General features: G+C 39.6%; 1 protein-coding gene and 1 long non-coding RNA gene across 4 annotated transcripts in view; one reads left to right on the forward strand and one right to left on the reverse strand.

Annotated features, from left to right (window-relative positions):
* The window catches only part of Rmdn2 (regulator of microtubule dynamics 2), a 58,827-nt gene that overhangs the window by 10,638 nt on the left and 21,063 nt on the right, over positions 1-27,126 (reverse strand). For both annotated transcript variants that reach the window (XM_050163527.1, XM_050163528.1), the window contains 3 exons: positions 8,854-9,028; positions 7,681-7,783; positions 3,454-3,514 (listed from right to left, as the gene is read on the reverse strand). In XM_050163527.1, coding sequence (XP_050019484.1) covers positions 3,454-3,514; positions 7,681-7,783; positions 8,854-9,028 — 339 coding nt within the window. The remainder of the gene's footprint in view (positions 1-3,453; positions 3,515-7,680; positions 7,784-8,853; positions 9,029-27,126) is intronic.
* LOC126514557 (uncharacterized) lies at positions 1,350-7,670 on the forward strand. Of its 2 annotated transcripts, XR_007595606.1 has the most exons (5): positions 1,350-1,968; positions 2,378-2,485; positions 3,016-3,118; positions 5,801-5,890; positions 6,709-7,670. It is a non-coding gene; the product is annotated as an uncharacterized lncRNA (long non-coding RNA). The 2 variants fall into 2 exon arrangements; XR_007595607.1 differs by lacking the exon at positions 5,801-5,890 and having other exon boundaries at positions 1,355-1,968.

The raw sequence follows: 27,126 nt of genomic DNA on the forward strand, positions 1-27,126 counted from the left end.
GCTTTAAATGTACAAACCCTTTGCACGTGGCACAGGCAGCGGCACATCCCACAGTTAGTTTCCCCATTACAGCGTTTTCTATTACTATAGTGAAGTATTGTTATAGTGCAGCATGGGTACTGATAAACAACTGCTACAGCGAATCCATATTAATATACTATTACTAGTTAAGCTTTATATCTTATTCAACTTTCTGCTTTCCCCTAATGCTTTCCAGGATTTTGGACACTTTAATTCACATGTTATTAGGGATTTTTTAAACATGGTAAAACTTTTTGAATTATTATTGTCATCTTTCATGAATCCATCACCCCCTTATTTTGTTTTCTATAATTTTATAAAAATACTCCTATATTTTCTGAAAAATCAGCACTACTTATGCAGTCTCTGGGTTTTTAATCTGCTCTTATTGCAATTCTTTCCAAGTTACTTAAGTGAAGAGAAAAGACAAAGAAAGTTCATGAGTTATAAACATTGTAGGAATTGTTCTTTTTCCTTTCAAATAATATGGCCCTAGAGACTTAGAATATTATAATTTTTGTCTTATTCTGTGTCATAAACTCCAAGGTCACTTGCTCACTTTCTCCTAAAATATCATTACTTCATTTCTTCTAATCAACTTTATCTTTGTGTATGTTATTTTTATAGTGTTCATTTTAAAATGTAATTTTATATTTTATTTCTCAAACTCAGTCTGATGGGAATTCTGAAGAAAGTTACTTTACACTACGGTGAATTACCTCCATCTAGAGGTTATTTGAAGTATTGTTGCTTTCACAAGACTTCTGATTTTATAGATATAAGTATTTGCACTGGTATTGAATATACCCTTACTGGGTGACAGCCATAGTATTTCAACAATTAAAATAACTCCGCTCATTTCTTGCACTATTTGTGATTCAAAAGTAGCACTTTGTACTTGTTAGGGATCAGAGACAGCCTCCTGCAATAAAAGGATGACTGAAAATATGAGAATATAATATCTCAAGTTTTGTTCTGCTTTCCTGCATTAGTGTGGCCTTGCTTACTGATCAACACACACACATGTATGGGGCTTTGCTTCTATTTAGAAAATGGAAACAGACCTTCCTTCCTGTACACATATGCTATAAGGTGTGTAGCTGTAGCTCACAAACTGTGGAGCATGCTCATATGGAAGATACAGTTAGACCTACAGCCAAACTTATTTGGCAAACATACTTTATTATTTCAATTCCAGAGTATTTTAGGTTGATATGATAAAGACAATAGGATCCTATAGAATGTTTAGGTAGTCTTAAAATTACAGCAGAGAAACTCTTTCCAGCTAATTTATAACCTCAGCTGTCCAATAAACAGCTATTTTGGTGATCTTAGGCTTCAGATCCCAGTTTACCATTCATGTTGACTGAATGAGAAAAAATATGAAAAATAAAATTAATTTTATTAATGTCTTAATGTACTGTGAAAGACTCCAGAAGAATAAAGGTTTTGTTTCCCCAACATTGAGAGAACCAGCTATGTAATCAGTTTATCTAAATTCCACCCATTCTTTCACAGGTCAAAGTTTAAGATTTTCTTTTGCCACTGCCTTGAATTTTACAATTTGGTTGAATGAAGGCTTTTCTACTGAGTAGATAGAATACACTTTAAGAGTTATGGTTAAATTGGAATTCAAACTTATTAAATTTTTACCAACTAAATTGATTTTTAACATTTTTAAAGTTAAAAATTAATACCGAATTTAAAAACACCACGTGAAACATAATTGGTTCACGACTTTGTGATGGTAAAACTTAATCTGGGAATTAAGTCCCATTGTCATACACAAGGTATTTAATTTACAACAACAAAAAAATGAGGGAGAGGGTGAAGAGGATGAAGGGAAGCCATAGCACAGGTGCTTTTGGGGTCCCTGAAGAAGACTCGATATTGCTTCTGTGTGAAAACTGAAAACTTACATAGATGAAAGTCCTCACTGAAGACAAGGTACATTTATAATGTGATTCTTCATGGGTTCAGAGGAATGTTGGGTTGTGGAATAATCTTTCTGTACACTGTGAAGATGTGTCACTCTGATTGGTTTAATAAAAAGCCGAACAGTCAATACCTAGGCAGTATTTTCAGGGCAGGATTCTGGGGAGAAGGCATAGATGCCAGGAGACGCAGAGCAAACAGGGTGGGCAAGATGAAGAGGAGGTAACAAAGCAACAAAGCAAAAAGGAAATCAATAGGAATTGGTTAATTTAAGTTATAAGAGCTAGTTAGAAACAAGCCTAAGCTATCGGCTGAGTTTTCATAATTAATAAATTTTCGTGTCATTACTGGGGACCAGACAGTTACAGTGATCTTTTAAGTCCGCAGCGGAAAGTTAACTTCACGGTCACTCCTTTTCCAGGTTAGACAGAAGCACCAAGAGAAAGAGCAACGTTCACTTTCTGTTCCGGGGGCGCGCTGGGAAGCGAGTCACATGTCCCGGGTGCTAAAATTTATTCCTCATTTTGGGGTGTGTTTCTTAGATTTTAGATCACACAAAAACTGCTGGATTTTTGTTCGGGAAGTTAAAGCTAGTGTTTGTAAATGGGGCGCCCCCTGCTGACCACCGAATAAATAGACCGCTCTGCTCCTGGTTTGTCTGGTGAGCAGATCCTTAGGGGCAGGTAACAGGAACAGGGAAGAGGTGGATGTTTTGAAACAGATTTTGCCTAATGATGCCCCTAAAGACACAAAATAACCCCAGAGTGGGCATGTTTCTGAAAACCTGCACTGAACAAAGGGTCATAAGTTAACTTTTCACTGTAGAGCTTTAATGTCTGGGGTAACAGTATGAACAGCCCATGAGAAGAAAAAGCAAAGCCAGCCTGCGCAGCAGTAACTAAGGATGTAAAACTGCCACAACAGCAAAAGGAAGGCTAGTTTAAAACAACATGCTGCCTTTAGTTTTCCTTTCTACCACCCTCAAAACAGAAGCAAAAGAAAACCCCCAAACAAACAAACAAACAAAACCTGAAACATTTTTCCTCTTTTGTTCCACAGGTGCCCGTCCTCTGTCTACCCAGCTAGTCACATTTCTTTGTGCCGTCGTATGCACAGACTGGATTTTCCTGACCTGGGGATTCTGTTTCCCATAGCTTACCAGGTTAGAGACCGCAACCTCTGCACTTTGATTCTTTGGAGCAGTTGTTTTGTATTTTGTTCAGACACAGGATGTAACTTTATGTTTTCAGAAAACCTGGTGTATTTTATCAGACTTAATTATAGTTTACCTTCAAAGGCATGAGGCTTGTCAGATTCTCATGAGATACATTTAGAACATATCTAATGAGAAATATGTGAGAACAACCGTAATAACAATTGCTGCACTATCGCTATCCTCTTCTGGGTGGTGAGCGTGGCAGTCATAGCCCCCCAAACTCCCCAGAGTGTCGCAAGGGGTCCCCATGTTGTTAAGGCACAGGGATCCTGCGTGCTTACCACAGATGGCAATGTCCATTCATGGGCGCTCTCGTGATAGCTCTTTCCCCCAGTGTTTTCCCTGGAAGACCAAGAGAGAAGTTACTGTCGTTGCAGGAGTTGGGGGGAGGTGGAGTCTTCAGCAGAGTCATGGCTCCTTCTTAGGGTCCCAAGGTGGGGTAACTTCATAGGGTCCCAAGGTGGGGTAACTTCATAGGGTCCCGAGGTGGGGTAACTTCATAGGGTCCAGAGGTGGGGGATCTTCATTGGGTCTCAAGGTGGGGTAACTTCATAGGGTCCCAAGGTGGGGTAACTTCATAGGGTCCCGAGGTGGGGTAACTTCATAGGGTCCTGAGGTGGGGGAACTTCATAGGGTCCCAAGGTGGGGAAACTTCATAGGGTCCCGAGGTGGGGGAACCTCATTGGGTCCCGAGGTGGGGGAACTTGCTGGAAGAGGGCATTCACCAGCTGGGTCAATGGTTTACTCCAAGGGTCAGTCCTGATGATCTGTTTACTGGCTGCCAAGGATTTTGTCGTGTGCTCAAATTTGAGACCCACTGAATTAACTGACTTAGGCAAGGCCAAGGAAAGTTTCTTATTCATTACTTAAAGTAAAACACACTGCTTTCGTGTAATCAATTCAAACGACAATTGCTGAGTGCTCATTAGTTGTCATGTTGTGTGACCATCTGGGAATAGAACGTCAATTAGAGAAGGCCTTTGTCTTCCAGGGCTCGCAACCTTCAGTATAAAGCAAGTGCAGAGAGAGACAAGCAACTTGGTTGAAGAGTAAGGCCAGGGTCTCTGTGAAGGGGTTGGGATGGCCCATGTAGCTCAGCCTGCTCATTCACAACGGGAATGGGTCTAGGGAATAAATGGTGCCCTCAAATTACCATGCTCAGTTTAGAACTGCTTTTAACCATGTGAGGACTATTCTTCACAGAGGTTCGCTAATGGCTTGACGGTATTCTGAGACTTTCAAAGAGACTCTTTGTGCCTCTTTTTTTCCCCGCCCCTCTGTGCCCTGAAGACACTATCCAGGGACCACAAAGGCCATGCTACAAAAGTGGCATGGTAATCTTAAATAGGTATCATCTAAAATAAGTAATTTATTATTTGCTCAAGGTGCATGTTATAGTTTATCCACTGAAGGATATATTTTGTGTGGAAATCAACCTAGGATGGAGAAAGTTTTAAGCAAAGCATTTTAGTAATAACTGGTATTTCCTTCAGACAAACACCAAAGGGGTCAGGTATTTTTAAACATGCTCCCTTTCCCCAGGTAGAAACATACTTTTTTGTTTGTTTGTTTGAGACAGAGCATCATACTGTTACTTAGACTGGTATGGAACTCACTATGTATCTCAGGCTGACTTTGAACTTATGGCTATCCTCCTGCTTCAGCCCGTCAAGTACTGGGATTACAGGCACGAGTTACCACATCCAGCTAAAAATGTGCTCTTTAATGTGAAAAGCAAACTAAACTGAGTATGGTGGCTGCTGCAGACCCGCAGTTCTGGCACCTGAAGTCTGAGGCAGGAGGATTGTGAGTTCGGCCAGCTTGCACTGTACAGCAAGACTTTCTCAAAACAGAAACTCAGATCTGAATCAATACTTCAGCTATTGAAAACTTTCGGTGTACCGCCACAGGCTAGGTAGGGTTGAACCCACCACTCTGAGGATAACAGAGGAAGTCAGGTAGCATCCAGGCTGGCTGTAGCATCTCCTCTTCTCCCCCAAGAGCAGCTCCTTCCCTTATAGAATAGGATTCACACCTATCATTGAAGTGCTATAGAAACGCCTCCTTAAGAATGAGAATACTAGTTTACTTGGAATACGCATGAACAGCCAACCACACTTGGAAAACATTGCACAACGGCACACTGAGTTTTATAAAGGGGTTCCCGATGGCACCACACACAAGCTGATGAGGGCAAACACTTCAGCACCTCCCTCATACTGAACCCAACATTCCACAAGAGCCGGCCGAGTCCTTGCCCTTAGCCCCGGTGCACGCGATCTTGACCTTACTAAGTGTACATTCTTTATACACTGAATCATGATGGCCATTTATCAGTCCTTTGTATACACTAAGTTCTCAGTGTGGTACTGCCATACACGCATGTGTCCCTTCTTGGGTCCCTTTTCACCCCTCTCCAAACTTTAACACTGTTCCCAATAACATAGTGATTCTTTCTGCTTTACTTCAATAACTGAATAAATCCCTTCTGTGTGGGTGAGAACGATGCTCTCTTTGTTGCGATACTGTACGTTTTCTTCTTAAGGATAAACCGCATTTTGACCCTATGCACTACTGGCTTTACTCCTGGATTTCCTACATCCTGTTTCCCATGTTGCTGTCTCATAGGTTAACTCCTGCTGTAGCGTCATTCTGTTGCTGTGACAAACACCATGACCAAAAGCAGCTTAGGGGAGGAGATGATCTATCAGCTCACAGGTAGGAGACCACAGCGGAGGGAAGTCAGGGCAGGAACTCAAGCAGGGACTCAGCCCCAGGCCTGCTTGCTGTTCCACGCAGCATTGCTCTTCACCAAGGAACTCACAGCCACGAAGGCACAGCAGAAACCGAGGGGGAATGCTGCTTGATGTCTCGCTTGCAGGCCTCTGCTTAGCTGGCTTTCTTGTTCGGTCCAGGACTACACATCCGGAGAGTGGTACTGCCCACAGAGGGCTGGGCCTGCCTGCAGCAGTTATCAACCAAGACAACCCTCCACAGACATGACCACAAACCAGTCTGATCTAGGACGCCCCTCAACCGAGATTCCCTTCTCAGGCAACTCTAAGCTGAGTCAAGTTGACAGTGAAGGCTAAGACAACTCACTCGAGCTCCCATTGAATTTCAAAACAGATGAAAACGATAGTACCTATGGGAACTGGTTACCTCCATACACGAACCACTAGATCCTGCTAGAGACTTTTGCTATACACTCTGAACTCGCCTATACACTCTTCTAAAACAACATCCCATCTCTGCTAGTCTCTTTTATGGTTATTTGAACAAGCCGCCTTCCCAGCAAAGTCAGAGGCCCCCCTCAGTCTATTCTGAGGCCCCTTCTATTTTGTGCCCCTAGTCTCATCAGCAAGCAGAACATCCAAGAGAAGGAGGTGTTAAGAAAAATGCATTACTGCTGATGAATGTCAAACAGTTTTTACATCAATATGCTTTATTCCCCCAGCCCCACCACAGATAGGAGTATAAATCCTTCTAGACTCTGCTTGAAATTTTCTTTTCTTTGAAATTAATCTCTTTTCTAGAACTCCACCACGTATATTTCCTGCCAACTGGATCGCTATAGGAAACTGACCCCTGGAAGGTGGAGGATAAATATGAACAGGACAAGAGGGGAAATCTCTCATCTTCCTCCAGTGAGGGGGAAATTAAAGTGCAGAGATGGAAATCTTCCAGAGGAAGAAAGACCAACACAGATTCTAGTGATACATCCTTAATGGAAATAAAAATGCCAGCACTAGACTTGGAGGGGTTCTCTCTTGCTATTTCTTTCTCATACGATCATAGAAAAGCCAGCCAAAGAGAAAGCTTTGGAACAGAAGGAGAGTAAAAACTAGCCACGACATTAACTATTCTGAAGCTCAGAGAGATGGGTGCTCAGGGGCTTCCTTGAGAAAGCATTCTGACGCCCAGTGAGACATCAACACAGCCACCAACAGCAACTGTTTGACGGTCTCCTTGGTTTTTACCGTGACTTGTATTATGGAAAATTTCAAATATATGCAAAAAACGTACACGTGGCAACATAGTTGCTATATACGCTCGTCTTAGCTAATCATCACATCAAGGCTGCTTTTGTTTCATGCAGACACATTGTGGAAATTCCTGACATGAGAGGTTATTTCTGTGTTTTTAGGCCTGCATGCCACAGGAAGTGAGTTGTGAGTGTAACTGTGAGCGGCCACAGCTGGAAACCATGGTCCTCCAGACCAGCACAGGTGTTTTAGCTTCCTGTGACATCATAACCTTTAAAAACTGAGGTCGGAGTTTTTCAGTTCCCTGCTCTAAATTATTAGCTCAATTATTTTAAAGGGACATAAACTTTAGTCCAGGAAGGCCATTTTGTTCTAAGACTGTGTACAGCTTTTGGTCACCAGAATATTTTGAAATAAATTGAGTCTTTAACTAAAATGATTTCACTTGAATTAAAATCTACTAATGATTTATTGTGGAAAACAACGCCATCTGAGAACAACCAGTCTTGACAAATGACTTACCGATATTAGCATAATGTTTCTTTTCTTGTGTATTGGTAGATAGTTTATACATGTCTCCATAGGCACGGGTAAGCCGCCACAGAAACTCTATTTCCTCACTAAACTGGAAAGACAGAACCACGCACTAGGTTAATACACATATTGGTCCAGACTGACGTAACTGCTTTGATCGTACCTTAAAAGATTTAGGCAGGTAAAATGGTATTTATAGATGACTGAATTTATACATACGGGTATTTAACATTTAAACCCAAATGTTATGGCTAAGAAATACGACCAGATATAGTGTTACATTTGGATCATAAATCAATTAATATTCAACAGAAACTGGACCCAGCTGTGTAGTGGATGGAACCGACACAGTCTCCCTGGACCAGGGCGCCCCCTCTCTCAGTATCCTTTGTGAGATATCTACTGCAGTGTAATGAATAGGTTACTGAGCACTGTAGGCAGTATTTGTAAACTGAACTGCATATACTCAAAAAGCCATTAGGATTTTTACTTAACTAATTATGAATGTAGATTTTTTTTTTAATTTTAAAGCTTTTATTGACAGTAAGTGTTGCAGATCCTTACGGAGCATAGACTGGTCTTTTGGTATGCTTATACATTATGTGTTAATCAGTTAGGATTCATGGATTTTACAGTGTGTTGGAGTTGCTAAACGCTCATACCCAGGTTAGGCTTATCTTGCTCATGGGCAGAAAAGATATTATTTCTCCTTGAGCTGTCATGAGCCCCTTAGATCCCCTTTGTCATTGGTGATGGTGAGACAAATTAGTTCTTCAAGTCCATCATGAAACACTGCAGAATGACTATTGGTAGAAATAGCTTTAAAATACTGAGAGGTGTTACGTTGATAGCAATATAGAAAACTTCAAATACAATTTTATTCTCTCCAGAGAACACATATGACATGCCTGGGCACAATGTCTTATGCTTCATGTTATAACAGGTATTACATATCAAAGTTAATAAACTCAACCTAACACCATATAAGGCTGGTCCCTATTTTTGTGACCTTAGATAAAACTAATTAACTCAAATTCCATTTTTAAAAAAATCACTGGTTTTATTAAAAACACATGAAATGTTCTGTTCCTATGAACTGTGACATGGTACTGGAGTTCAATATGAGCAGGGTAGTACTTAACAGTGCCACGCAGCACTTACCTTTTCTTTGTGGTCACACAGTAGCTCAAAACTCTCCACTTTGGTAGCCTCGTTTAACCGTAAGCGGTCAACCTTCTGGAGGAGGACATCCAGCTTCAGCTCTTCAATGTGTGTGTTGAAAGCCTTAGCGGCCGGGAAACTCTGCTCTTCTGTGTCAGTGTTAGCTGTAACATACCTAGGATGGCACAAACAACCACCAACTCCCTTTAGACTTGTGCACAATGACCCGGGCAAGCCTTTGAAAATGCAAGTTGAATTACTCTGCTCTGTGCTAGAAAATGTCGTGGCACCCATTGTTACCCAGAGAGAAGGCCAAAGAGCTGGCTATTTACAAGGACTTGAGCAATGTGCCAACCCTAATAGCTCTCCAATTTAATCTCTAACCCGTCTTCCCCATTACTCAAGTCTACACTGGTCCTCTTCAGCCCGTCACCATGCTCCAGCCTCCTACCTTTACCTGCTGTTCTCTGATTGGATGTTCTTTCCCTAGACAGCCAACAGAGTCTCTACTCTTGACTCAGTTACATTGGTGCAGAGACTTGTCTTAGTGATCCTTAGACCAGACCACTCGAATGCCACAGCGCCAACTCTTCCTTCCTCTTCTCGATGTCTGATTTTCCCCCACAGCACACATTCTCTTTAATATGCTCTAAACAATAGCCCTACAGCATGTGTGTTTCTTTTAAGCATCAGCTCCACTAGAATATCTGCTTCTTAGTGGTAAGGTTCACTAACTGAAGAGCTAACTACCCAAAATGGTGTCACAAAGCTTACATCATTGGGTGCTGCTGAAAACTGAATAGATTGTACCAACTTAGCAGGCACTTAAACATGTGTGTGTGTGTGTGTGTGTGTGTGTGTGTGCATATTTACACATGGGTAGGTATTCAGCTCTAGGTGAACATGATGTACTAACTGTGCATGTGTGTGTGTAGTGTCTGTGTGTGCTCATGTGCATGTACATTGGGGTGCACACAAGTGGTGTGTGGAGGCCAAAAGTTGACATCAGTCTCTCTTAATCACTCTTCACCCTGTTTTTGGAGACAGCCTGGCTCATTTCACCTGGAGCTCACCTGGTAGCCACCTGTCTCCATTCCCTCAGTGCTGGGGTTCAGATGGGTGTGGCTGTGCCCAGCATTTACATGTGTGCTGGGGATCTGACTCAGGTCCTCATGCTTGTGTGGCAAGCACAAGAACTTTTCTATCTGAGTTTTTTTTTTTTTGCNTTTTTTTTTTTTTTTTTTTTTTTTTTTTTTTTTTTTTTTAGCGTCCAATGTTCTAACTTTAGTTTCAGAAATGAACACTACTTCCATGCTGGTTAGTTTTAGGCTAACTTGACAAGTCAGAGTCACTTGAAAGGTGAGAACATCAGTGAGAAGTAGTCTCGACAGAATGGATGATTGACATGGGAAGGCCCAGCTCACTGTGGGAGGTGGTGCCACCCTTGAGCTGATGGTCCTAGATGGTATAAGAAAGGAAGATGGAAGATGAGCACTTACTGGCCTCTGCATTAGCTCTTGTCTCCAGATTCCTGCCCTGCCTGAGTCCTGTCCTGATTTCCTTTTATGGTGGGCTGTGATATGGGAGTATAAGAAAAATAAACTCTTTCCTCCCCAAGTTGCTGATGGCATGGTGTTTTATCACAGCAATAAAAACCTTAACCAAAACAGAAATTGGTACCAAAGATTAAACTATTTCTGTGACAGACCCGACATGTGTTTGGGGGAGGCTATGGAAAACTTTTGGGTTGGAAATCGTTGAAAGATGAAAGCAGTAATGAGCATTGTGGCAGAAAAGGTCTAACAGGGGACTTTAGACTCATGGAATAAGAGGCAATGGGCAGAGGAACGCAACAGAACATTGATGTTTCCAAGAAAACTCTTAGAAAAAATTAAGGAATGTTAGAAGAGTTGTGTATATGGCAGGAGGTGGAAAATTTTAAGTACATAAGCAAACAGATCTATAGGAAATGCATGCTTTATGACATTCAGCTTGATGAATGTCACCGAGGGTCTTCTATATGGAGCCAGTGAACAGGTCTGGATATTCTTTCAAATTCTCAGTTTTCAACAAAACCCATAAGCATACAAGGAAATGAGGTTCATTCAAAGAAAGAGACTGCATCTCTGGACAAGGACGCTAAAAGTGAAGGCACGCCTTAGAGTTCCCAGGCAGTGATTTTAAAATCATAACCTTAAACCTGCTTTACAACCCAGGAAAAGAAGGAGAGACTAAAAAAGATTAAAAAGAAAAATATAACAAATGAACAAAATGGGAGAGTCAACAAAGAAACACAAATTATGAAAAAGAACAAAATTACGGGGCTAAGATTATGTTAAGTGAAGTGAAGTTTGATGGGCGAGAGCAACAGAGAATTTTAACATGGAAAACAAAGAACAGGCAAACTTAAACATTTGAAAGTATGGTGAGGAGTAAAAAGAATGAAGAATGAATAAAAATAGATACAGATACAACCTAAAGGGCTTGAGAGGTACCATTATGGTGACCAAACACACGTGATGAGGGTTCATGAAGATGAGGAGAAGGGACAGTGAGTTTGCATGGAAAACATCTTCAGATCTGAGGAAGGACAAGTGCACAAAAAGCTCAGCTGATTCCAGGTAGAATAAACCCAAGGATGTCCGCCCAAGGACCTCCACATGAGCTGCTGAAAAACAAAACCAAAGCATCTTGAAAAGGGGCAAAAGAAACTCAGCATATGTCAAGGATTGTCTCCTTTAGCAAACTTCTTGGCAGAAGCCTTGTTGACCAGATCGTGGTGAAACACCACAATGCCACAAGGAAGAAAGGAATAACAAAATAATTCTACATCTAGCTAAAACTGCCCTTTAGACATGCAGGAGAAATTAAATACTTACAGCAAAAAAAAAAAATTAAAAACCATGTTTATTATCTGCCCTACAAGAAGTGCTAAAAAGAGTCCTCCAGACTGGCCTTATACAATAACCTGAAGACAAATAAAAATGTAGATTTCTCAGGCTGGCGAAGCATTTATCTAACTATTCTTTATCAACAAATACTCAGAAATCAGATATCGGGGCAAGAACCTCTCTAAGCCCCACCCTACCACTTCTTGTGTCTCTCTATCTGTCCTCAGTCCTCCAAAACCTCTATGGCTAATTTTGGCCAGCTAGTAGCTATCTCTGCCCTCTGACTTAAAGCAAATTTTATTGGCAGTCTTGGAAACATCAGAATACAATCAAAATATCACATAAATTTCCCCCTTGTTGTCTAAATGAAAAGGGAATGTTTAACTATGACAGATAAAAGCTATATACAATAAGAACAATTATCAGGAAAGAACTAAATTTACAAGGTCCACTCCATTTTTATTTGGCATATTTGGAGAAAATACTCCATCTATTCTATCTTGGCAAGTCCAAAGTTTTGTACCTAATTCACTTTCTATGCTAACTTGTATTATCAATCCATAAATAATTTTTCTTAGACCTCAAACATTTTCTTAGATAAACAATTTAAGCTTTTATGTCTTTCAACCTTATACATTTTACACCTCTTTAGTGAGTTTCTTTTCTGAATTTGGTAACAAGGAAAACTGTAACTTTAATTATCTAATCTTCAACCCCATTAAGGACCTGAGGATATAACATTACCTGAGTAAATGGGAAGTGCATAGCAAACATCTTCTAAAACTATAGAAATGACAGAAACATCTGCCTGTCTGGACAGTCACCCAAGGTTCCTCTGTAATGTTGGGCATCCATCTTCAGCCTACAGGCCTAGAATACCTGACAGATTTTTTTTTGTGATGTAGGAATTTTGAAGGACTGCCCCACTTTGTCTTGGTTAAGTTCAGCAGTGATGTGGGAGTGTCATATATCAATCTGTTGATTTCATTGGTTAATTAAATAAAGAAACTGCTTGCCCTGATAGGTTAAAACATAGGTGGGAGAAGTAAACAGGAGGAAGATGGGAGGAGTAAACAGAATGGAATGCTGGGAGGAAGAGGAAGTGAGCTCAGACTTGACAGCTCTGCTCTCTGGAGACGCTAGGCTCTGCTCTCCCAGGCAGCTCCGACCCAGGATGGTTGGAGGCTAGAATCTTCCCGGTAAGCGCACCTTGGGGTGCTTACACACATTACTAGAAATGGGCTAGTCCAGGTGCGAGAGTTAGCCGAGAAGAGGCTAGATAGAAATGGGCCAAGCAATGTTTAAATGAATACAGTTTGTGTGTTGTTATTTCGGGCATAAGCTAGCAGGCGGCCGGGGTGCTGGGGACGCAGCCCCGCCGCACCAATTACAACACAGCAGCCACTTTATTTTGTGTCCTGCTTGTCCAATTCAGACAGCATACTGTCAGCAGTCAAAGAAAGAACAGTTTCTTGCCCAGTGACTAACTTTGCCACAAAGCAAGCAAACTCTATATGGAGTTTCTTCGATGCCCATCATCTTCTCTGAAGTAGACTGGTGCTATTGGGAGCAGATGTGTCTCATTGTCATAAAAAGCTTATGTTATCAAAATATTCTATATGCCGTATTCTGTAGATATCTGAAGTATCTGAAGACCACTTGTCTATCTAAAAGATATCTGTTTGACCTTGAAAACATACCTAACATGAATACAAGATTGATTGTTTTAGGTGAATAACTACTAACATGCATTTCTTTATTATCCTAGTTTGTAATAATAACTTTCAAAGACTAGAAATTTACATTACATTGTTAAATGAGCTGCATAGGTATAATACCTTAAACAAGAGTAGAAACATAGGTACAATATGTTCTAGCAAAAATAACCTTAAATTTGTATCAATGTACAAAAATATGTTAAACAAGAGTAGAAACATTCTCCTTTGTTCTGCTTTTTTCCTGACCATTACCAAAAACAACTTGTAACCCAATCCTCTAAATAATGAAAAATATCCATAACCCACTAAATAACCCAAACCACCCACCCAGTCTCTTGGGAATATGAATATTGTGTTCTGTGACTGCTTCCTATTATCTGGGGCAGGCAATGGCATCTCTAGGGGACCCTGAGAAAACTGAGATAATGGTCAAGTCCTGGGAGAGCTAGCTGTATCATTTGGTGCCAGTCTCTGTTTAATGGGAAAATGTAGGGCTTATCTGAAGTCCTAGCTGGAGTAGTCTGTGAGGCTGAACCATCTCAGTCAGCTACCTTGAAACTGTCCTGAGTAGTTTGTAGTCCAGAATTGATCTCTGGGTGGTGTTTGTCAGCTTAGTGGTGTTACCACTATCCAGGTGGAATTGTTGTGGGGCTCCATCATCCTTTTGAATACTTCAAAGGTCTCTGTTAGGAATGGTAATTCTATGCGCTATGAATATGTTTTATTGCCATTGGTTAATAAAGAAGTTGCTTTGCCTGTGGCAGGGCAGAATATAGCAAGATGGAAAATACACGCAGAGATAGAGGAAGAGAGAAGGCAGAGTCAGGCAGATGCCATGTAGCTGCCCATGAAGCAAGATGCAACAAACCACAAGCCTGTGGTAAGATATAAAGTAATAAAAATGGGTCAATTTATAATGTAAGTTAGTTAATAAGAAGCCTGAGCTAATAGGTCAAACAATGTTGTAATTAATATAGTTTTGTGTGATAATTCAAGTCTGGGAAGCTGGAAAACAGAAGTGGTCTCTGTTTACATAATGGTGCCCAACATTCAGCACCGTACATGTACACAAAGCCTAAGAAAGCGTAAAGAAAAGGCTTCTGGATGCATGAAAATGGCAGTCAATTTCGGTTTCTTGGCAGCCACAGTTTTTCAGATAGATTCTGTTTGCTGGTGGAGAGCAGAGATGCGGCTCCAGGCTTCCTGGTTCGTACTGGTGGCAGAAATAGCTCTGGCTCTTTCAGGAGGTCTTGCTACAGAGCACTTACGGGGTTTATAAGAAGCATGTGGCAAGTTGCTTAATGGCGGCAACACAGACCTGCTGCATACCTGGAGCTGGGGCACTGAGCATGGCTGACAGAGCTGGCAGTGAACGGACCTTTGCCATGTTGGACTTGGCAGAGCCACAGCCTTAGTCCTAGCCATGCCACTTAGCATTTTAAGAGGAGTTCCTGGTCAGAAAAGAATTACAGACATGCAATAAAGATAGATCCAGACCAGAAAAAAAAGACCTCTAAATGGGTCACAGTATTGGATAAATGAACATGGGCTTATGATAGTGGGGAGGGGAGAGATGAAAGAATACAGACAGTCATATATTGAAGGAGTAAACATAATAAAATAAATATTAAAAAGTAATAGAGAAAAAATAAGGCACGTAAAGATGGAATATACACAGGAGTCTGGAGTATGTATATTATTGTGTTTTATTTATTTATTAATGTGTATATTACATGTGTTCACATGGATGAATACTAAACTGAGTATTATCATAATTTTGTTTTGAAATGCTACCTTTTCTTTAGGATTTAAAAGAAAAATATAAAATTGTGAATATATGTTAATGATTATATAATACAGATGCAAATTGTGACAACGTAAAACAGGGGAGCTGAAAAGGAATAGAAGTGTTGTACACTGCTGAAATTTAGGCCACTTTAGAACCAATTGTTACAATTTTTTTTTAAAAATTTGAAACTACAAAAGAACCATCCAGAGAGCGTACTTAAAAGGAAATAAGAACATACCATAAAACATACAATTTTAGCACAAAGAAAAGAAAGAATTAATTGAAGAAATGAGGGGCAAACCCTACAACACAGAGAGAAAATAATAAAATAGCACCTATAAGTTCTCTCCTATTAGTTGTTATTATATCAAATATAAATGGAGTAATTTCTGAATGAAAAAATATATATTGGCGAAACATTAAAAGTCAGGATCCAGTTTTGGGATGCTTACAAAACACTTTTACTCTAAAGAAAAACACAGGTTGAGGGTCAAAGATGGAAAAAGATGCTCCAGGTGTACGGTGACTAAAACAGGTTAAAAGTACTATACCAACAACACACAATACAGACTCAAAGTCAAAATCTGGGATATAAGGTAAAGAACACTGGGGCTGGGTTCCTTGACTCTGCATTTTGATTGGTTGTGGTTTTATGTGATGGTCTCCATCTGTTACCAGAAGTCTCCTTGGTGAGGGGTGGGGCCTACCCTTATCTGTGGGTGTAAAGTGATGGCTGTAGGTTCTTCTCCAGATCCATGACTTCACTAGTCCTGGGGAGCTGGAATGTTTTCTAATATAAGTCATGGTTTCCCTTTTGTTGAATAGTGCTAAGCCTAATAAGCAATCTGCTGGTTACCATCAAGTTATGAGGGCCACTACTGCCCAATGGATACATCTATAAAACAACTCCTGTACCTGAGGCTCAGGGAGCATTGCAGAAAAGGGAGGGAGAAGATTGCAAGAGCCGGAGGACCAGGGAGTGTGTTATACCCACAAACTCTCACCAGCATGACTGTCTCAACATGAGCTAACCAAGGACAACAACAACAACAACAGGCATGCCAAAGTAGATGGGGGCAAGAGCACGAGGCCTCAACTCTACCCAAAGATTTATAAGCCACTAAAGAATGCCAAGAGTGACAAATAGTCCTACCAGGGATTATCTAATACCAAATGGTCAGCCCAAAAAACATACATGCAAATAACAGGATATAAAGTGAGCAGGCTGCACTTAGGAATACATACACATAGATGTATATGATAATAATTAATGAGAAAAGAGGCCAGAAATTTGAAGGATATTAAGGAGGAACATATAGGAGAGTATGGAGGAAAGAAAGGGAAAGGGGAAGTGATGTAATCATATTATAATTTCAAAAATAATTAAAAAATAAAGAACATGTCAAAATGGCCAATTTATTAGGGATAAATAATAATAAATATTTATTTACAAGACATTAGAGCTTCTGAACATATGAAATATATGATTAATAGTTGACAGAGCTGAAGGGAAAAGTGATAGAGGAATAGTAAAAAGCCTCCAGTGTCATGTTTTCTTCAGGTGGCACTAGGTATTGAACCCAGGGCCTTGTATAAGCTGTGCAAATGCTCTACCAACAGGCTACGCTCCTAGCCTTCATGTCCTGTTTTCAGTAACGAATAAAACAGGAATATCAGGCAGAAAACTGATTGGAAAATGATGTAAATATTACTGTAGATGATGGACCCAATAATGCCTCTAGACAACAGCAGAATACACATTTTCCTCAAGATAAAGAACACAAAATAAGTTAAACCACAAAATAAGTCTTATACATTAAAAAAAAAAATACTTGAGATGCATAGACTTTCTTTCCTGCCTCTTGGGATTCATAGAAGTGCGCCATCACACCTGGAAAGGATTCTCTTTTCTGATCACAACAGATGAAGCTAGAATCCAACAGAAAGAAGACTGGAGGATCCAAGTATAGGCAGCAATTAAACAATATGCTCTTCGTGTATGTATACATGTAGGTGGGGCAGTGTGTGTTCATGCGTGTGCACATGCATGTGAGCCCAAAAGACAAACTTGGGTGTCATTCCCCAACCGTCCACCTTGGGGTTCTTTAGTTTGTTAATTAACTGTAACTATTATGTGTGTCTATGGTGTATACTGCGCCTACACCATGGCATTATGTGGCATGTGGAGAAAAACCCTGTGGGGTCAGTCTTTCCTTTCACTTTTATGTAGTTTCTGTAGATCAATCTCAGGGTTGTTAACCTTGTATGGCAAGCACTTTTGCTCATGGAGTCATCTGGCTGGCACCACCTTGTTCTTTAAGAGAGGATCTCTCACTGGGAACTGGGGGTTCACTGATTAGGTAAGGCAAACGGCTAGCAAGCTCCCAGGGATGTTGGGGTGACAACCGTGGGCCACCACAACCAGCTTTTCCCATGGGTGCTCGCTCCTTGTGTTTGTGTGCCCTTTACTTACTGAGCAATTTTTTTAGTCCCTAATTAATATTCTTAAACAACAAATAGGCCAAAAAGAAACCATAAAGACAATTACAAAATATCTTGAGTCGAAAGCAAATGAAAATATATCAAATTATATAAATGCATCAGGGATAAAAGGAAAATTTATAGCTACAAATTCTTATATTGATGAAGAAGGTTCCAAAACAATAATCTCAATTTACACATTGGGAAATCAACTCACCAAACAAAACAAAGCAAACAATAGTTATTAGAATAGAAATAAATAATTGAACTAGAAAAATGATAGGAGAAAACCATAAATAGAAAAAGTGTATGCTCTTTAGAAAGATTAGCAAAACTGATAAGTATTTAACTAGATTGACTGGAAACAAAAGGGAAACTCAAAATGGAAGATGCAATACTACTTCTGGTTTTATAGAAACAGGATTATGAGAGGAACTGATGTGAAAACATCAAATAAACTAGTGGAAATTGGAAAATTTCTCAAAACACACAGTGCCTGGCTGAATAAGGAAGACATAGGAAACATTAGCATTTAAAATGAGCAAAGAGTTTGTGAATGCATAATCAAGAGCTCCCAACATGTTTAATGTCTAGGGCCAGATGGCTTCCGTGAATGTTTTTTTGTTTTGTTTGTTTGGGACAGGGTCTCACTGTGCATCCCTGGCTGACCTGAAACTCACTGTAGACCAGGCTGACCTCAAACTCAGAGAGGGATCCACCTGACTCTACCTTTTGAGTTAGGGATTAAAAGCATGTGTCACCAGGCCCAGCTCTCCCACACATTTAAAGCAGAATCGATAGCAACACTCTTGAGTCACCCCACTGCCCCAACAATTGAAGAGGGGAAAACAATTCAAATGGATTCTATGAGGTCAGCATTGTCCAGATGGGAACACTAGACAAAGACACTACCAGAAAAGAAAATGATAGATTAATATTTCTGATGAATATTTACACAAAAATTCTCAAGTACAAGCAAACAGGATTTACAGGATTTAACAACACAGTGTGAAAGACTATACCCCTCAACAGGGTAGGATTTATTCTTGGCTGCAAGGGTAACTTAATACATGAAATAACCAGCATAGTATACTATAGCAACAAAATGCAAAGAAAAATTCAAGATTATCTCCACTAATGTAAAAAACAAACAAAAACCCCCTTGGCAAAATTTAGCACTCTTTTCTGATAAAAATGGAAGAAAATTGTGTCAATGTACCAAAGATTGCATATGAAAAGCACAAGGGTAACAGGCCCAGTGATGAAAGGTGGAGAGCTGCTCCTTTAGACCTGGAATGCACAAAGCTGGCTGCTTTCACTAGTTCAGTTCAACATATCCCTTAAGGTTCAACCCAGAGCAATTAGGTAAAACAAAGAAATAAGAGGTATCCATATGAAAAAGGTAGAAGAAAAGTGATGGGGAAGATCAGCCAATCACATTTGGCTAGGGTGCATTTATTTATAAATATATAGAGCTGGTTTTGGAGTTGGGACTCTGGCTCAGTCCCTCTCCAATTCCAATCCTGTTGGTAAGAGATATCCCAGAGTTTCTGTCTCCTGTCAAGAGCCATGATATGGGACATAATAGTAATAATAATAATAATAATAATAATAATAATAATAATTTATAAACTTTCTTTGCTGATGTGGGAGGGTCTTCTATCTGTCACTTTCATTGGTTAATTAATAAAGGAACTGCTTGGCCTGATAGGTTAGAACATAGGTAGGCAGGGAAGACAGAACAGAATGCTGGGAGGAAGAAGGGAAGTGAGGCAGACACCATGATTCTTCGACTGGAGACGGATGTAGGCTAGAATCTTTCCCGGCATGCCACCATCTCGTGGTGCTACACAGATTATTAGATATGGGTTAATCAGATGTGAGAGTTAGCCAGTAAGAGGCTAGAGCTAATGGGCCAGGCAGTGTTTAAAAGAATCCAATTTGTATGTTGCTATTTTGTGTGTAAAGCTAGCTGTGCGGGAGCCTGGCAGGACGAAAAGCAGGCCTGCTCGCTGCATCACTACACTTTGCTTTTCCTCATATCTGTTTCTGTCTTTAGTATACCTTTCATTAAATATATATGTCTGTATATGTCTTTATAGATAATGCTTAAGTTTCCCATAAGTAACAATAAATTTTCCTGCAGTAATCTTTGAAGCTTCCAGGAAGAAGATGGGGCCCCACAACATCGACTTTACCTGGTTAATATGATGTCATGATGTTGATATTGCTACTACAAGACCTGTTTTCTGGTACCAGCTGAACAAGACAGTTCCAAATGGTCAGACATCCTCAAAATATTCAGAGACTATTTGCAATTTTCCCAGACCAAATATTAATCTTGTAATTTTACCATTGTTTACAGGACCCCCTAAGAAGAACGTTGCTCCCATGACAGCTGAAGCAATTTTAGAGGACAACGTCCCCTCTCCCAGCATAGTTTGCCCTCAGGTTTAGGGACATCCTTTAGGGGTTGATTATAATTGGTATGTGGTTGAGGGATGGGGGAAGTATTTTTTAGGCTCATGGATGTTCTAAAAAAAAAGAGGGATAATTGGTGATAGGATAATAGATTGGTATTTGTGAATTATTGTTTTTAGAAAATTATATTGGTATTGATTCTTATATTTTGATACAAAGTTAAATTATATTGACTATTGTATATGAGTATGCTTCTACCTCTGTTTAAAACATTTTTATGTATTTATATATATATAGTATTGACATATATATTTACCATGTTGCAGTGTACATTTCTACCTCTGATTAAGATACTTACATAGTGTTTATATAATGATATACATTGTTTACATTTGGAGGTCATTGCTTATTCTCTTAGTCTTTAAGTTATTTAGGTATTGAGAATTATAGATCAATAGTCATCTATGTTTGTCATATTTATATGTAGGCTAATCAGGTTCTTTAGATACGTAGAGATTATATTTAGTATAGATAGTATAATCTTCAACCTCTTCAAAGAGCTGTAGAAAATGGCCTTTAATCTAACCTAGGGTTCTGTGGTAGTGAGACACAATCACTTCTGGCAACACCGCTCTACTCCCGAGAGAATGTTGAGCACCAAAGACACTCCACTTGGAGCTTGTCTTCTTCTTGGCAGAACTGGCCTTTGAGCAAAGAAAAGCCCATACCTCGACCACTGACAGAGATACAGAGTATCCGTAAATGGATAAAAACAGGATTGTCATATCCTGCCAAGACAGGGTAAAATAGTTCTGAAAAGTTTCTTGCCTTTGAAAATGGTATGTCAGTTATGCTAGGCCTTAGCCAAAGTTGGTTGCCTCAACATTGCAAATGATACTTTGGGTGATTGCCCAGGTAGTCAGTTGTCTCTGTCATTTGTTACACATTTTGGAAGTTTCTCGACTGTACTTCCTGTTTACTCAAGTAATATTACTTCCCTTCTCAGATCACTGATGGAGTTGAAGATTGGATAATTGTAGTTACCCTTCTCATGATTTAGCTAAACTCAATTTCAATACATTATTTAGACTCCTTGAAATAGAATGCTTAGTAGAAATTTTGTTATGTGTTTCTTGCTTAATATTGTTTGTTGCAGGCACACACATATGCTATGGTATCGAAGGAATAAACGCATAAAGCAAAGCTGAGACAAAAAAAGCAAATCTCAGCTGTCTTATGCACTGGAAAGGAGCTGTATCAAAGGTAAAGAGTAAAAACAGGTTCCTTTCCTAACAGCATATTAAAGAATAAAATAAAGAGCAATTTAAGGAGTTTAATGACTTGTATCCTGAGAGTTTTGACCTGCTTTGCTTCTGACCTGTGTTGATTCAATCCTCCTCAGGCAACCTATTGCCCCCCCCCCACTCCCAGAAGTCACCACATTGATTGACCTTAATGTGAACACCTGATTGCCATGAAGCACTATGATCCAAAACTCCTAGACTCAAGTGATCCTCCTGCCTCAGCCTCCCAACAGTTGGAACTGTTGGCATGAACCACTGTGCCTAGTGGTTTGTATCTTTATAATACATGTTCAAAGGTATAAAGAAGATAGAAAAAATTCATCATATGTTTATAGATACAATATTAAGATGCTAATACTATTCAAAATAGTCTACAGATTCAATGTGATCCTTCTCAAAATATCAATAATAATCTTGTAGAATATAGAAATATATCCTGAAATTTGTTTGAAATCACAAGGAACACCTGGTAGTCAAAACAATCTTGAAAAAATGAACAATGGGACACTGGGTGGACCAGGACTGAGTCAGCGATCTGGGACAGAGCAGACCTGAGAGAGGGAATTCCACAGGAATAGGTACAAGGGAACAACTTGAGCAAATGGGCCAGAGCCAGAGAACACTGAGGGTCCAGACGTGAACCTCGGACCTTCAAGGGAGTAGACCTAAGCCAGGACCCCTGTGGGTCTGGGTGTGAGTCTAGAACCTCCCAGGAACTAGGCCTGAGCCAGGTCCCCTGTGGGTCTGGGTGTGAATCTGGGACTTCCAAGGGAGTAGACAGGAACCAGAGATCTCTGCAAGTCCAGGAGTGAGTCTGGGACCTCTGAGGAAGTAAGCCTGAGCTAGATCCTCTGCAGGTGTGGACATCTGGGCACACCCAAGCCTGGGAACTTGGAGGGAATGGACCAGAGCCAGAGACCTTTGCAGGACCAACTCCAAACCAGGGACCTCTGTAGGAACAGATCCAGACCAGGATTTAGAGAAACAGGTCAAAGCCAACAACCTAGGCTAGAACAGGACTGAGACAGCAAACTCCAAGGCAGTAGAGCAAAGCCCAGGAGCACTGAGCGACCTCCAGGAACACGGAGTGACCAAAAGGGTAACTAGAACCATGGAACAAACTGTACCACAAGGAACAGCCATCTGAGCTTTGGATTCACCTAGAAGATCATTCAACAGAATCTCAGATAGCCCCAACCAAACCTATTAGAGGAAAAGATGAGTAGAAAAGGTACGATCACATGCTACACCACAAAGAGCAGGCACCAGTATGATGGAGGAAGGTCATTGGCTAATAAAGAAACTGGCTTGGCCCATTTTATTGGTTAGAACGTAGGTGGGTGGAGGAAACAGAAGAGATTGCTGGGAGGAAGAGGAAGTGAGGTCAGAAGTAATGCAGCTCCTCTCAGAGACAGATACCTCAGATAGAGAGGCATGCTCCACTCTCCCGGGCAGATGCACGCAATGAAGCTCCTCCGACCCAGGATGGACGTAGGCTAGAATCTTCCCGGTAAGCGCACCTTGGGGTGCTTACACAGATGATTAGAAATGGGCTAAATTAATATTTGAGAATTAGCCTAGAAGAGGCTAGATAGAAATGGGCCAAGCAGTGTTTAAATGAATACAGTTTGTGTGTTGTTATTTCGGGCATAAGCTAGCCAGGCGGCCGGGGTGCTGGGGACGCAGCCCCGCCACTCTTATTTCAACACCAGTAAAACCTAAAGACCCTACAACAGCAAGACTTGAACAACCAAATGTAGATGAAGCAGAAGAAAATGACCTAAAATATAATTTCAGGAGAATGTTTGAGACTCTTAAAGAGGGAATAAAAAATTCCCTCAAAGAAATGGAGGAAAAGACAAACAAAAAATTGGAAAACATCAGCAAATCCCTTAAAGAAAACCAAGAAAAAGCAATAAAACATATGAAAGAAACTATTCAAGACTTGAAAACTGAAATAGAGGCAATAAAGGAAACACAAGCCAAGGGAATTACAGAAACAGAAATCGTGAAAAAATGATCAGGAACCACAAACACAAGCAGGAACAGCAGAATACAAGAGATGGAAGAATCTCAAGCGCTGAAGATACAATAGAGGAAATAGACTCATCAGTCAAAGAAAACATTAAATCTAACCAAAGCTTAACACAAAATATCCAGGAAATATGGGGCACCATGAAAAGGCCAAACCTAAGAATAACAGGTATAGAAGAAGGAGAAGTTCAACTTAAAAACACAGAAAATATATTTAACAAAACCATAGAAGAAAACTTTCCCAACCTAAAGAAAGATATGCCTATAAAGATACAAGAAGCTTACAGAACACCAAATAGACTGAATCAAAAAAAGTCCCCTCTCCACGTAATAATCAAAACACTAAACATACAGAGTAAAGAAATAATATTAAGAGCTACAAAGGGAAAAAAACTAAATAACATTTAAAGGCAGACCTATCAGAATTACACCTGACTTTCATTGGAGAGAATGAAAGCCAGAAGTTCATGGTCAAACGTTATGCAGACATTAAGAGACCACAAATGCCAGCCCAGCCTACTATACCCAGCAAAACTTCCAATCACCATAGAAGGACAAAACAAGATATTCCATGATGAAACCAGATTTAACCAATACCTAGCCACAAACCCATCCCTACACAAAATACTAGAAGGAAAACTTTAACCCAAGGAAGTTAACAAAAACACAGACAATTGATGGTCTCATAGCAGCAAATCCCAAAGAAGGGGAAAACACATAAATATACATCACTAGCAATGAAAACTAAATTAACAGGAGATAGCAATCACTAGTCATTAATATCCCTTAATGTAAATGGACTCAACTCACCTATAAAAGGCACAGGATAACAGTCTGGATATGAAAACAGAATCCATCCTTCTTCTGCATACAAGAAACACATCTCAACCTCAAAGAAAGACACCATCTCAGAGTAAAGGGTTGGGATAAAAAATATTCCAATCAAATGGACCTAAGAAACAAGCAGGTATAGCTATCCTAATATCTAACAAAATAGACTTCACACTAAAATCAATCAAAAGAGACAAAGAAGAACATTTCATATTAGTCACAGGAAAAATCCATCAGGAAGAAATCTCAATACTGAACATCTATGCCCCAAATACAAGAGTACCCTCATATGTAAAAGAAACAGTTCTAAAGCTTAAATCATACATTAAACCCCACACACTAATAGTGGGAGACTTTAACACTCCCCTCTCACCACTGGACAGGTCAGTCAGACAAAAAAATGAACAGAGAAATAAGGGAACTAACAGATGTTATAACTCAACTAGACTTAACAGACATCTAGAGAACATTCCATCTAAACTAAAAAGAATATACCTTCTTCTCAGCACCTCATGGAACTTTCTCAAAAATTGATCACATACTCGGTAGCAGAACAAACCTCAACAAATAAAAAAAAATGGAAATACTCCATGTATCTTATCAGATCACCATGGTTTAAAACTAGAAGTCAATAGCAATACTGATTCCAGAAAGCTCACAAACACATGGAAATTAAACAATGCTCACCTGAATCATCAATGGGTAAAGGAAGAAATAAAGGGAGAAATTAAAGACTTGCTAAGATTCAATGAAAATGACCACACAACATACCCAAATTTATGGGACACAGTGAAAGCATTGTTAAGAGGAAAGCTCATAGCACTAAATGCCTAAATAAAGAAGCTAGAAAAATCCCACACTAGTGAATTAACAGAACATTTGAAAACTTTAGAATAAAAAGAAGCAAATTCACCCAAGAGAACTATATGGCAGGGAATAATCAAGTTGAGCGCTGAAATCAACAAAATAGAAACAAAACAATACAAAGAATAAATGAGACAAAGAGTTGGTTCTTCGAGAAAATAAAAAAAGACAAACCTTTATCCAAACTAACCAAAAGGCAGAGAGAGAATATCTAAATTAACAAAATCAGAAATAAAAAGGGGGACATAACAACAGAAGCGGAGGAAATACAGAGAATCATCAGGCTCAGAATTCTATAGGATTCTCAAAAAACAACTAATACCAATATTCCTCAAACTGTTCCACACAATAGAAACAGAAGGAACATTGCCAAACTCTTTTTATGAAGCTACAACTACCCTGATACCTAAACCACAGAAAGACATTACTAAGAAAGAGAATTACAGACCAGTCTCACTCATGAACATTGATGCAAAAATAGCTGATAAAATACTGGCAAATCAAATCCAAGAACACATCAGAACCATCATCCACCATAATCAAGTCAGCTTCATCCCAGAGATGCAGGGATAGTTCAACATATGAAAATCTGTCAATGTAATCTACCATATAAACAAACTGAAAAATAAAAACCACATGATCATCTCAATAGATGCAGAAAAAGCTTCTGACAAAATACAGCATCCCTTCATGATAAAGGTCTTTGAGAGAGCAGGGATACAAGGAACATACCTAAACATAATAAAGGCAATATACAGCAAGCCAATAGCCAACATCAAACTAAATGGAGAAAAACTCCCAGTGATCCCACTGCAATCAGGAACAAGACAAGATTGTTTACTCTCTCCATATCTATTCAATATAGTTCTTGAGGTCTTAGCTAGAGCAATAAGACATCAAAAGGAGATCAAGGGGATGCAAATTGGAAAAGAAGAAGTCAAACTCTCACTATTTGCTGATGATATGATAGTTTACATAAGCAACCTCAAAAATTCTACTAGGGAACTTTGATAACTCATAAACACTTCCAGTAATATAGCAGGATACAAGATCAACTAAATAAATCAGTAGCCCTCCTGTACACAGATGATAAACAGACTGAGAAAGAAATTAGAGAAATATAACCCTTCACAATAGCCACAAATAGTATAAAATATCTCAGAGTAACTCTAACCAAACAAGTGGAAGACTTGTATGACAAGAACTTTAAATCTTTGAAGAAATTGAAGAAGGTACCAGAAAGTGGAAAGATCTCTTATGCTCTAGGGTAGGTAGAATTAACATAGTAAAAATGGTAATCTTACCAAAAGCAATCTACAGATTCAATGCAATGCCCATCAAAATCCCAGCAAAATTCTTCACAGACCTCAAAAGAACAATACTCAACTTCATATGGAAAAGCAAAAAACCCAGGATAGCCAAAACAATACTGTACAATAAAAGAACTTCTGGAGGCATCACAATCCCTGACTTCAAACACTACTACAGAGATACAGTACTGAAAACAGCCTAGTACAGGCATAAAAACAGACAGGAGGACCAATGGAACTGAACCGAGGACCCGGATATTTATCCACACACCTTCAAACACCTGATTTTTGACAAAAAAGCAAAAAATATCAAATGGAAAAAAGAAAGCATATTTAAAAATAGACCCATATCTATCACCATGCTCCAAGCTCAAGTCCAAATAGATGAAAGTCCTCAACATAAAGCCAGCCATGCTGAACCTTATAGAAGAGAAAATGGGACGTACACTTGAACGCATTCGCACAGGAGACCTCTTCCTAAATATAACCACAGCAGCACAGACGCTGAGAGAAACAATTAATAAATGGGACCTCCTGAAACTGAAAAGCTTCTGTAAAGCAAAGGACACAGTAAACAAGACAAAACAACAGCCTAGAGAATGGGAAAAGATCTTCACTAACCCCACATCA

The sequence above is a fragment of the Alexandromys fortis genome, unplaced genomic scaffold, assembly GCF_014885135.2.
Source record: "Alexandromys fortis isolate MF-2015 unplaced genomic scaffold, M_Fortis_MF-2015_v1.1 scaffold_136, whole genome shotgun sequence".
In the NCBI taxonomy this organism is placed as follows: domain Eukaryota; kingdom Metazoa; phylum Chordata; class Mammalia; order Rodentia; family Cricetidae; genus Alexandromys; species Alexandromys fortis.